General features: G+C 38.6%; 1 protein-coding gene across 1 annotated transcript; it reads left to right on the top strand.

Moving 5' to 3' along the window:
- The first annotated feature begins 12958 nt into the window (after nucleotides 1–12958).
- Nucleotides 12959–13660, top strand: LOC114173534. The gene is made up of 2 exons (XM_028058000.1): nucleotides 12959–13124; nucleotides 13314–13660. Exons 1-2 carry the CDS (start codon nucleotides 12959–12961, stop codon nucleotides 13658–13660), a joined length of 513 nt encoding a protein of 170 aa, XP_027913801.1.
- Nucleotides 13661–14056: the final 396 nt, after the last annotated feature.

Genomic DNA, 14056 nt, shown 5'->3' on the forward strand with positions numbered 1-14056 from the left:
TGGTCTATCATATTGCTTCTTCTGCTGCTGAGAGTCAGTGGTGTTCTTCTGAGGTCGAGCCCCATCTCCAACAGCTCAACTGCCTTAGCCTGCTCGACCAAGACAGAAAACTCTTTGATCCGTAGTGGTAATATGAATCAGCGTAGCTCATGCTTTAGTCCGCCCTCGTATTTTCTACACCTCTACTCCTTGGTGACAGCGGGCGAATAGAACCTCGCCAGGTACTCAAACTTGTCTGTGTATGCCTGCACAGTCAGGTTCCCCAGCTGGAACGTGAGGAATTCAGCCTCCCTCTCATGTTTTGCACTATCCGGGAAATACTTCTCCAGGAATCTCGTCTTGAAGGAAGTCCAGGTAACCTCTTCTGCCTGGGTCTGCATCAGCTACTGCATCCTCACCCACCAGTACTCAGCATCCGCCATCAGCAAGAAAGTGACGAAAGTCAGCATTTGTGCATCAGTGCACTCTATGACGCTACAAATTTTCTCACACTCTCTGACCCATGCGTCTACTTCATCAGGAGTGGATTTGCCCGTGAATTTTGAGGGCTTATGCCTCATAAAGTCCTCCATCGTCACTGGGTAAATTGGTGTTACCACGGCTCTAGGTTGCACTACAATGGGCTACATCGCATCCACCATCCGGTGTATCGCATGTGCGATCTCATTTACCCTAGCGTTATTCCTCCTCCGCCTATTTTCCTCATCCACCATCCACTCGTAACTGGGTCCCCAAAAAATCATCGCCTTACGACCTCCATCCAAAGTTGTGTAAAATCATCCACACAGTCCAACTTCACAATCAAAATCGCCTAGCGCTACCCTCCACATCGGTAGGTGCACTCGAGCTCTAGGTCGCCTAGCGCTACACACACAAGGAGTTGTGATAGAGAGGTGTGATAGAAAGAAACTTCGTAAGCCCAAAAAAACTCAGCGTAACAAATTAATACCAACGCACGTGGAGAAAAACTTAACAAGATCATTTTTTTATTGTTCCTCGGTGTTTTAGGTTCCTTTTCCCTTTTTCTTTTCTACTTACCAGAGTTTATATGATATAGGTTATGCCTTGTTTTACAAAAACTTTTTTGCTAAGATAGAATAATAGATAAAATTTTCTTCATTTACTTTTCTCCATGAATTTTCATACCCTGAACCTTTTTCTCCATCGTTGTACTATTTGGGCAGATTCTCTAGATCGCATGTGTAGTGCTCCTATGTTGGATATTCATGGAGAAGATGAAGGAATATCAATTTCTTTAACAGGTGAGGGGGTTTGAGGTGCAGAGGGAGAAATGAGAGAATTGAGGTGCATGAAAAGAAAGAAGAGAGGTGCAAGGTGATTTTATTAAAAATTTTGCTCGAATAAAATGAGATATTGAAAATTGTGGGGGTGTAGGAGGAAAGAGCCTTAGTTTTACAACATGCAAGTTTGTCTCAATATGTAAGGGGTTTTCTTCCTGCACCCCAATATTTCTTCTACATCCCAATATTTTTCTATTGTTCCATTTATACCCTTCAAAAATTAAATCAAAATAAAAAAGTAGATTAGGTAAAAGCAATAATTAAGCAATTATAAAGTTGTAGAGTTAGTGGCTGCCTAAACAAACATAATAAGTGATGGTAATTACTATATGACTGATGCGTTGCACCCCTAAATTGTCTCTTGCCTTTCACTTTTACTTTCACTTTCACCCGAAGAAGTTTAAAGTTTTTTTCTTCTTGTGTTGTTTCTAAAGAGGATTTTCATTCTAGTTCATTAGTGTGGTTGTGTATTGTTAGGTCAGTTTCTTCCTATTTCACCATCTGAAATCATTCATTTCATTTGAGCAAAATGGTATGCATTCATTTTGTGATTTATTTCGTGTGATAAGTATATATTTGAGGTGGTAGAATGTTAGAATAAAATAATGAGCTGATGGGTTTTTAACCTTCTTTGAAGGTCAACATCCAATTTGCAAAATTACTAGACGTTGACTTCTGGTTTGTCCCATTCACAGAAGTGATTTTCGGAAAGCAAAACCCGTACATAGAAGTAGATTTCCGAAAAATAAGAAAACAAATCCCCACACTTCAGGAAGTCGACATATGAAATTCTCCTCAATCGGGTGTCGACTTTCGGTAATTAACTCTTCTAGAAGTAATTGGTGTCCATATTCGCACTCTTCCGAAAGTGGACATCCAGAAATGCAGTTAACCAGATGTCGACTTTTGGTATTTAACTCTCCTTCACCCATATCCACACTCTTTCGAAAGTGGATATTTGGAAATATAATTAATAGGATGTCAACTTCTATTTAATATGTTTCCAGATGTCGTGGATTTGCTTACGAAAGTGGAATTGTGTTGTTTCCAAAAGTCCAATTCCAGTTAATTAAGACCTCCATGGATTAATTTTGAAATTGTTGTCCTTCAATTTTTATTTTCTTTTTATTGTTTTAATTGATATTTTTTTTACAGTTACTTTTTATTTGTGTTTAATATTTTTATTATTTTTTATGTTTAATATATTTTTATTTTTTATGTTTTATATTTTTTTATTGTTGCATGAATATTTTTATTTTCTTTTTATATTTTTTATTATTGAAGAAACCAGTATTGAATACTGATGTTAGGTTATAGGTGGTGAAAGTTATCTAGGATGGATGATCTCCCTTTAACTTTCATGGAATCACAAGTAAAGTCAAGTTTCATCTCAGATTCTCTTCTTTTATAAATGGAATGTGTGAGGGAGACTATACAAATAATTTTACGACTGAGCAGATATTTCCCACACGAGATGAGTTGATTCAGTGGGTTCGAGGGATAGCATTTGATCTTGGTTTTGTTGTTGTCACTATAAGATCTAGCAAAGTTACTAGTCAACTAGGGAGAAAAACATATGTATTGTTAGGTTGTGAAATGGGTGGTAAGTATAGGAAGTACAAATTTGATGTTCAACCTAGTGTTTATGGCACAAGAAAATGTGATTGTCCATATAAACTGAGAGGCAAACTTATTAGTAATGGAGATGGTTGAATGACGAAGGTAATCTGCAGATATAATAACCATGATTTGTCTTAGACTTTAGTTGGTCACCCATTCGTTGGGAGGTTAAAATCTTCTGAACATTCCTTGTTTGTTGATATGTCTAAGAGTCAACTCAAACCTACAAATATTTTGCTCACTCTCAAAGAAAATAATTGTTAGTTTTGAAATGGTTGAAATGCCAAGAAGGGGGGTTGAATTGGCTAGTTAAAAAATTAGGTTATCTTTGAAAGCAAAAATCACCTATAATTGAATCAATTTGATCACCAAGTTAGGATGAAAAAGTTACTGAACTATATACTTTCAATCGGTCAAAAATAGAGTTAATCGGTTGATTTTACTAAATAGATTTTGTTCTGGTATAATCAACCGATTGAAACAAAAAACAGTCGACTCAAAAACTGAGAAAAATACAGAAATGCATATTCGAGTTTTAAACCAAGAACAGTGCACAAGAATGATCAAGACATGTTCTAAATGATTATGCAAACATGTTCAATGTTGCAGATGTCATGAAAACATGCAAGAACACGAAAAAGATGATTAAAACACAAGTTCTTTAAACTTTAAATGAATATGAAAGAGAGAAAGGTTAGAGAAGAGATGAGATCACAAGATTTTTATACCGGTTCACTCAAACCTAAGCTACATCCAGTTTGTCAAAAGAACCTGGGCTTGACTTTGCACTATTTCAAAAGATTTATAAAGTATCCACCCTTACACTTTAAAAATATGCAAAAACCACACAACAGACTCTTGAATCACACAAGAGTCACACCAGCACAGCAAGAACCCTCTTGCGTACCTGGAAAACTACCAGGCACACACATGAAGCTTGAGAAAGATCAAACCTCAGTTGTAGCACAGCCCAGCCTACCACAAACCACTTTCTGCAAGCTTCAAACACAAGTCAGAGGCTCCAAAAAATGATCCAAGATCAATCTTCAACTGCTGCAGTCTGAATGATCATGAAAGAGAGACTTTCCACAAGGTTCCAGAATAATTTCGTGCTAAAAAAATATCAGAATAACTCTCTTTCGAAAATCACAGCTATTATAGTCAATCTATTTTGAAATTCAACATGTTGATTTCTAAATCAATCGTTTGATTTCACTTGACTTAAGTGAAATCAGTCGAATAAAAAATAAATCAATTGATTAAATTAGTTGCAGTTTAAGACTATTACAGCCAACCTTTTAACCTGTTGAAAAACCATTCAACAGATTAAAAGACACAAAAAAGACCAAATACATGAAGTTAATGCTACAAGGTCTACAATATGAATTACAAACATCAAATACACTTTCTTAATGATGTAACCATGTGGAGAGCATATGTTCCAGCCTTTATCAACAAGAATACCATCAAATTTCCTTTCCTTCATCAATGTAGTCTTCATTCCAATGGTAATGGCTTCAAGGTAGTTCAAAAGGGCTTCATCAAATCTTCATCAAATCTTTAAGAGTCATACCACCTTGGCTTCATGTGTCAACATTCTCTCCCTGATTTGATGAAGCCAACCTTTATCTTCTTCCATCTATCTTCTTTTATCTTCCATTGCATAATGCTTCCATTGGTTTGATACTATTAAGTTGATGAAGTGACATCTAATCCTTAAACTTGTGAACCTGAAAAACATTTACAATAGCAATACACACAAGCTAGCAAGCATACAAATATGCACAACTCCCCTTATCAATAATATTGGTTCAAGTTCAGATTTGATTATTGATTCCAATTTTAATGCTTCTACTTAGTTCAATGTGATCAATTTTCCATTTTTTAATTTTGCTCCCCCTTTGGATTCATCAAATAGAACAAATGCATAAAGAAAACAAACATTGCATATCCTTTCATTAATACTGGAACATATCCTCTCAAAATGTGAGTACACAGGGCCTCTATCCTCTAGATGGTTGTAGGGAATTAAGTCCATGAGTCCAACAGTTGGTTTTTCCTCTTGATTTGCACCACTTGGGCCAGCTTCATGGTCATGTGTACCACCAACTACAGCACCAGCAGTTATCCATGCATTTCCCACCTTGAGAAAGTTCATTTTGTGCAGATTATGGTTGGAGGTATGGTTTAACAGTCCAGTTGAATCTTCCAGCTCATCCTCTACATCAATTCCAAAGTATTCAATGAATTTTGACACCAAAACCACATATGGCATCCTAAAATCCGTGAGCCTCTTGGCCTTGAGCATGTGATCATGAAACACATAGATCCAATCCACTTGAATGTTGTGTTGGATGCAGTACATGAGAATCAAATCTCCCTCATTCAATGTTGAATGGTTGCTACCACGTGGAACAAGGATTTTTGTGACAATCATACCAAGCAACTTTGATCCACCTTGAGACCACCAACATGGAAGTGCTTGATCTCACCAGCTAGATTCCTCAAGCATTGGCCATAGTGTAACATCCCTATGGAATATTACTTTTAAAAAAATATATAGAAAAATAAATAAACAAACAATTATCAACTGTCAAATCTCATTTATAATCGTACTTTCCCAAAAACAAAACTCGGGAAAAATTAAAACCATGAAATAGTATACCTTAAAAAATTTGGAGATAACATTTATTACAACCCATAAAATAACTAAAATATGAACTGTTTGAAAACAAGAAAATATCCAAATATAAGTCTTCAAATCCCCATATAAACCCGATCTCTGAACTCAAACATCTCCTGGCTCACCTATCAAATCATCTGCTCCCAAATAACATGTTATCTGATCATCGCCACACACAAATAGATAGGGTGAGCTATGCACATATATATATATAAAACAATTATGACACCCATCGCAAAGATAATAAATCGTACATAAACATTTTATTCTTTCAAATTACCCAACCCTGATTTCATAGTCCTTCATGGGTCATATGCATGAATATAGGTCTTGGGACTTTACTGTCCCGCTCATAGTCCTGCTCCACAGACTCCTCGTCTATATTAAAACATCCAAGCTTTCCCCGCTCAGACCTTGGCTCGCACGCAATCACCATACTATGGACTCCTCGCCCAATAGCAGCCAACAAAAACAAAAATATTCCTTGCCCATCGTGCGTCCGACGCATGTAATCACCATACTAAGGACTCCTCGTCTCTTAGTAGTCGATGAGAACTAACCAGTTCCATGCCCATCATGCGTCCCACCACCAAGCACATCCCAGACCCCTATCGGACTTAGTCCTTCAAGCCCAAACACAAGGATGAGTGAACTTAGTCCTCCAAGTCCACTGATCACAACAACACCAAATTACACAACAACTAAATCGCCTGGCATTGCCTAAGCTCCGCCAGGCGCAGGCACCCGTCACCACCTGGTGCTACATTTCACGTCGCCAAACGCCAGCAAACAGAACCCGGAATTTCAAACAATTTCCGCCTGACGCCACTCCTCAGGTCGCCAGGCACCAAGCTCTTGGTACAGTTCACACCAAAATTCCGCCTAGCAAGCTCATCCTGACCGTCAGGCGCTGGCCCAATGGACTTAGGCCTTGGCACAAACTCACGAATATCGCCTGGCGGTCCATAACCCCACCTCCAGGCGCCACATCTCAAATCTGCCAACAGCAGCACAAGTCCTATACTTTTCATTTTCAATACACACAAAATAGTCAATTTATACACAATGGCAAGCAATACCCGCAACATTCTATAGTATCTACAAGTGCCTATAAGTATACCTATATTTTTTTCTATACCTTCCCACATAATGAACAATTTCATGTTTATGGCTTAGATACACGTCCATTCCATGACTCGTTCTGATTCAATTTACTACTGGTTTATATCCCCTAGGCTTTACCATTTATGCCAAAATACACAACCCTAAATCATCATTTCCCCTTAATTCCTCCATCCTCACTCTCCTGGTTATTCCACAATGATTTAAACCTCTATACTCTCATTTTCTCCATTAGTTAAACATAGAATTTACAATTTAATTGCTTTACTCATTTGTGATCTCTTAGTTTCATCACAGACTACCTCTAATTCGATTAATTTTTCTCCCACCATTGACCAATCACCCTTATAGCCTTTTCCTCAATGGAACCAATCTTATTCCAGTATTAAAACCTACCACGGTGAATCCAAATATTTATACCCACTGCATTACTCAATGTGAACCTTCCCCGTTACAATCCCATGCTTACTAGGTTCCTCCAATTTAAACTCAAACATAAATTATGAGTTGCGAACTACTTTGGATTTTCCCAAAACGGGAATACATCTATTCACCCACTAGTTATTCATCCCCAAAAATGTATTAAGAACTCCAATACCCTGATTCAATGATTCACAGTTCCAAAAACCCATAGTTCACACAAAATTACAAGAATCACGAAGTACCACGCGGGCAACACTTACATCGCCTAGCGAGACCATTCTAGCCATCAGGCGGCTCATAGTTATGCCCAGAAAATAGGCTAAAATCCCATACATCGCCTGGCAGCACAAGAACTGCCGCTAGGCGGTTCTTCCCTGCGTTCCCAGAATTACGCGAAACACAAGCAAATGTAGATAACACAGTCCATCAATTAACAATTCATGTCTATATATATATGATACAATTTTAATTAGCATGCAAGGTAACTCCTCTAACCTGGATTAAAGCTTCCCTTGAGTGATTTTGTGATTAATCCTTTTTCCTTTGCTTCCAAAATGATTCACACCGTGTCTCTACCCAATTCTCGTGATGATTCCCTCCCTAATGCAGATTTGTGTTCAGAATTTTCTCCCCTTACAGTCCACGAAATGACACCCTTGCACACCATTACCCCCCCCCCTTTTCTCTTACCACACCTACCACCCTCAATTTAATGAGACTTAATTACTATACTAAAAAGGAATTTAATTATATTCTTAACTTTGCTCAACTCTTACGTTTCAGCCACTCAAAGGTGTTGCCTATGCCTATTCCAATTCTCTCTAATCTGCTAGGGTTCCTAAGGTATAAAAAATAATATAAGTAAAAAGAAGCATATATTTTGCCTTAGCTAAGATTTGAATGCAATACCTTTCTATTACCAAACCATACATACACTATTCAACCATTTAATGTTTCTTGTCAAATAATGCATATATTTTAATTATAAACTGCATTCCACATCGAAAATCACCTTTAAATTTGAAAATAAGAAAATAACATGCAAGTAGCACACTTAGGACTTGAACCCAACTCCTCTCACACAACCGAAGTACTCTCAACCATTTGAGCTAGTACTTTTCCACGTCATAACCTTCCGCATTAAAATGCCTTAATGGCTTCTACGACTCGCATTCATTAAATAATTATTTAACTAATTATTTAAATTTCTTGGGTCTTACACATAGTATTGGACCTTGTTGAATTCTGGAACAATCCCAGTTTCACCTTTCCTCACTTGCACACCCCTTAATTTGAATCCAGCCATATCTTTCCAAGCCTTTTTGTTGATCTCCATTCGAATCCCCTTGATACTTGACAGTAGCATGTCTTTTTTGAACTCCAAGTTGGTGAAAAACACCTTTACCAAGTCTGGATAGATTTCCCTCAAAGTTGAAAGAAGGACTTCAACCTTTGATGCTTAAGTTTTTGAAATAGGCTTTCAAAGCCTTCAGCCCTCGGCCACGAGAATCTCAACACTTTAGGAATGCTGATTTGCTTTCTGTTCATCTCAATGAAGAACACTTGAATGTTGTCCTCATGATCCTCAAGCCATGCCTCAATTCTCCCATGATTTTCGTGAGTGATTTGGAGACCTTGGGGTAGAAGGAGTGGAGAGTTCATCATCAGATTGAGTAGCTCTTTGTTGACGATGAGGCATGATGAGTGTGGGTATGGCTGTTTCTAAGGGAAGTGTGATGCAAATTAAACAATACAAGTGCAGTATTTATAATTGAATAGGCTGGTTTTCAGAAACAATCGATTAAATGGTGCAGATTTTCCTAATTAATTCGTTTTAGGTTACCCAAACCAGATTAGTGTAGTCCAAAACAGTATCTCACGCATTCATGGTGTTTTCAATGTGTTTTTATGAGTGAATCAATCATTTCAGATCATGTGAGTTGCATGCACATTGAAATTGTACACTACACATGCTTTTTGGTCAAACAAATTAGTAAAAGCAACACATGGATGGTGAAATAACTGTTAGGAGCAGATAGTACCTGACAAAAAGATGCTTTCTTTAATTGGGTCAACTTTACAATTCAATTCGTGAGTAAATGCACAATTTAAGTAAAATCAACACGTTGAAAAGTAGAATCAGTCGATCAAAACAGCATCAGAGTATTAGAGATTAAAACCAGAATCTGGTTAAGTAAAATCAGCTGACTGATTTTGAAAATCAATCGATTGAAAATCGTAAAATTGAACTTCATTTTTCCAAATTCAGTTTTAATGAAATCAACATATTGAATTGTGAAATCAGCAGATTAAAAACCATAGCAGATCAATTTTTCATCATTCAATGGCAGTTTAAGTGAAATAAACATGTTGAAAAGCAGAATCAACAGGTTGATAAATCATGATTTGTGCAAATATAGGCAGATTTAAATGAAATAAACACGTTGAAATTAAAAATCAACAGGTTAAATATGACAGTTTTCAATTTTTGCATACAATAGCTGATTTTTATGAAACCAATACATGAATACATAAGATTAAGATGCTAAAAACACATCAGACCACATTCTTGATGTCTAATATGCTGATGTGATCCCACCAAGCATACATGATCCTTCAAGCCCAACATCCAGTGGAAGCCCATTGAGAGGCCCAACAATAAGGTCTATGATGAGATTCAAATGGGTATTCCTCTAAATGACCATCAAGACCAAAGCTTCCACACATTATTCACATGGGCTAAGGAAATCACCAAGATATGAAGGATTACATCTAATTGCACTAAAATAGAATTTATTTTAAGCCAATGTTTAGGCCTTGCTTTCCATTAATACATAAGACATGAAAGGAACATAGGATGGGGTGCAAATTGGGCTTGGCCCATTCCTCTTCATGCATGACTGAGACTATCAAGGCAAGGCAAGGAGGCTCTTTTGCTTCATGGATTGACTAAGGTTGGTCATCACATCCAAAGGCCAAGAACCCTTATTGTTCTTCAAGCCAAGATCCAAGGGGTGTGACATTGCCTCCTTCTTCAAAACGTCCAAGATCAAGGCCCACTCCATCTAATGACTCTCCTTTCTCATGTGTAAATGGCTTCATATAAAAGAAAAAAATTCACTCATTTGTATCACTCTTGAATTTTTGTGCAATAGAAGCCAATGAGTTGAGAACACTCCTCACTATTGCCACTTGAGAGTCATCTTTTAGAGAGCTTACTCTCTTTGCCTATAGCCCCCTTCCTAAGATAAAGCTACTTCTAAATCATTCACCCTTTCACCTATCCATTGCAAGCAAGAGCATACAAACTTGCCTTCCACTCTTGCATGCTTCCTCCATCATTCCACTACACTTGGAGCTCCATGTCTCGACGAAGCTCCATCATATGCCTAGTTCAGTTCTTAACTTGTTAAACCTATCTCTAGCCAATGGTTTGGTAAACAAAACAGCCAATTGATGTCCAGTTTTAACAAATTGAATTTCACAATCTCCCTTTTGAACATGATCACAAATGAAATGATGCCTAATCTCTATATGCTTGGTTTTAGAATGTTGTATTGGATTCTTGGTTAAGTTGATGGCACCAGTATTATCACAATACAAAGGTACCTTTCTTAGCCTTACACCATAGTCCTAAAGTTGATGCTTCAACCATATGATTTGTGCACAGCCATGTCCAACAGCAATATACTCAGCCTCAGTAGTGGAGAGTGCCACACATGCTTGCTTTTTACTATTCCATGAGATTAGACTTGATCCAAGTAGATGGCAAGTGCCACTTGTGCTTTTCCTATCCACTTTGCACCCTGCATAGTTAGAATCTAAAAAGCCACTAAGAGTTATGTTAGAATCACATGGATACCATAAACCAACATTGGTTGTTCCTTTAAGGTACTTTAGAATCCTTTTTGTTGCCTTAAAGTGTGATTCTTTTGGATTTGCTTGGAACCTAACACATAATCATACTCCAAACTGAATATATGACCTACTTACTGTAAGATAGAGCAAAGACCCAATCAACCCTCTATATTTGGTTGAATCGACTGGTTGGCCAGCCTCATCTACATCCATAAGGTAGTTTGTAGTGACTGGAGTGGCAGCTTCCTTACAATCCTCCATTTTGAACTTTTTTGACAGGTCAAAATAGTATTTTGATTGGTTTAAAAATGTTCCATGCTTGAGTTGCTTGACTTGCAGCCCTAGAAAGTAGGTAAGCTCACCCATCATGGACATCTTAAATTCTCCCTGCATAGCTATAACAAACTCTTCACACAATATGTTGTTATTTGAACCAAAGATGATATCATCAACATACACTTGAACAAGTATAACATCACTTTCATGTTTTCTAATTAAGAGTATTTTATCCACTACACCTCTAGCATAACCTTTTGATAAGAGAAAATTGCTTACCCTTTCATACCACTGTCGTGGTGCTTGTTTCAAACCATATAAGGCCTTTTTCAATTTGGAAACATGGTTAGGACAAAGATGATCCTCAAATCCAGGAGATTGTGATATATACACTTCTTCATTTAGGAAACCATTCAAGAATGCACTTTTCACATCCATTTGATGCAATTTAAAGTTACAAATGCAAGCATATGCTAAGAGTAGTCTCACAGCTTCTAGCCTAGCTACAGGTGCATAAGTTTCATCAAAATCAATGCCTTCTTCTTGATTATAACCTTTAACAACTAGTCTAGCTTTGTTTCTTACAATATTACCATCTTCATCCATTTTGTTTCTGTTCTTGCAGAGAACAAATAAGATCAATTAGGCACAAGTATCACCTTACCCATATCTGTTATCTCCTCGGTTGGCTTCTCCCCTTCTTGTATATATCGGCTTGGACCTAGGAGGGGTTACCTACAGAAGGGACTCCAAAGCTTAAGTCAGCTAAAGCTCTCAATGTCAAATCAGGTGATTAATAGAGTAATGAATGTGTACCTTTAATTCGTAGGGTCCATGTGTATTTATAGATTATTAATTATGTTTGCCCATTGCGTGGGCTGGGCCCTGGTTTGGGCCATAGGTGGGCCTAGGCCTTGGCCTAGGCCCTTAGTCTCGAATATTGGGGGCTCACTAGATATTAGGGGGCTTTGGTTTCATTGAGTGTCTTAAGGTTATCGGCATAAATCGACTACTCCCTTTTGGCGGTTTGTGTTGCTTATATGCTGTCCTAAGCGGGTTATTCCTCTTAAAGTCTTATGTTGCCAGTTCAGGCCGGTTAGGCTTAGTTCAGCCCAGACCGGTTACTTGAATGATTTTGCGTGTAGGTATGGTGATCGTTTATTATTATTATTTGGTTAAATTGGCTCGATGTGGTACACTAGTCCCCCAGCCTTTGCTGATATATTGAAAATGGTCTCCGTGGAGACGTTGGTTTGATGGTTGCCCTCTGTCAATCAAAGACTTTGCATCTTTGGTGGAGAAGGCCAGAGTAATGGAGAAAATGAAGAATGAGGTAGAAGGTCAGCGCCTACCATAACATCAGAGGATCGGTGGACCATCTGGGTCTAAGCCGAGACACGAGGAGAGAAGGAAGCCTTATGACATACCTCATCATTAATCTTAGGCGTCTAGGGGTTTTCCTCCCCAACAAGGCCAAGTCTAGTGTTTCTTATGTGGAGGCCCCCATCTGAGGAGCGTTTGCCCATGCATGGAGGGTGATCGCATGTCCAATAATTGTGGCAAGGAAGGCCACTTTGGCAAGGACTGTCCCTCCCTTACTAAAGCAGTGACACGTGCTCCAATTCAGACTCCTGCACAGAATCAATAGAGGAATAGGGGCAACAGGCCTCAGGCAATGGGCAGAGTGTATGCGATGTCAGGAGTAGAGGCTGCAGGCTTAGGTAACCTGGTTATAGGGTATTGTGTGATTGCTGCAGTGAATTGTTGTGTGTTGTATGATTTTGGAGCGACACACTCCTTTGTGTCAGATGCATGTGTGAAACGTTTGGGTCTGCCAGTGTGTGAGCTTTAGTGTGAGCTTATGGTGTCTACTCCGACGTCGGGTTTAGTTAGGATATCGTCCTTATGTGCTAGGTGTCCAGTGGAGGTAGAGGGACGCAAGTATAAAGTGAACCTAATATGCCTACCTCTACAAGAGTTGGAGGTGATCTTGGGAATGGATTGACTCTCTGCTAATCGCATTCTTATAGATTGCCGAGAGAAAAGGCTGTTGTTTCCCGACTTAAAGAAGCCTGAGTTGGTATCTTCTCAGGGAGTTATGAAGGAGATTCAGAGTGGCACACAGTGCTTCATAATTTTCACTCATATGGAGGTAGAGGAGAAGGAAGGGACATCGGTCATACCAGTAGTACATGAATTTGAAGACGTGTTCCCAAATGAAGTACCAAGGCTGCTTCCTAATAGAGAGGTGGATTTCTCAATTGACCCGGTGCCTGGAACCAGTCCAGTGTTGATGGCTTCGTACCGTATGGCTCCGGCGGAGTTAGTGGAACTCAAGAAACAGATAGAGGAGTTGTTGAGGAAGCAGTTTATCTGACCCAGTACTTCGCCGTGGGGAGCACCAATATTGTTGGTGAAGAAAAAGGATGGAAGTTCGCGCCTATGTGTGGACTACAAGCAACTGAATAAGATGACGATCAAGAATAAGTATCTTCTCCCGAGAATGGACGACTTGATGGATCAGTTGCATAGGTCGTCGATGTTCTTGAAGATTGATTTGCAGTCGGGATACCATCAAATTCTAGTGAAGGCAGATGATGTGCAGAAGACGACCTTCAGGTCTCGATATGGACACTACGAGTACGTGGTCATGCCTTTTGGGGTGACCAATGCTCTGGCTGTGTTCATGGACTACATGAATAGGATTTTCAAACCATTCTTGGATAAGTTTGTCGTAGTCTTCATAGACGACATACTTATCTATTCCAGGACT

Source organism: Vigna unguiculata, chromosome 2, assembly GCF_004118075.2.
Source record: "Vigna unguiculata cultivar IT97K-499-35 chromosome 2, ASM411807v1, whole genome shotgun sequence".
In the NCBI taxonomy this organism is placed as follows: domain Eukaryota; kingdom Viridiplantae; phylum Streptophyta; class Magnoliopsida; order Fabales; family Fabaceae; genus Vigna; species Vigna unguiculata.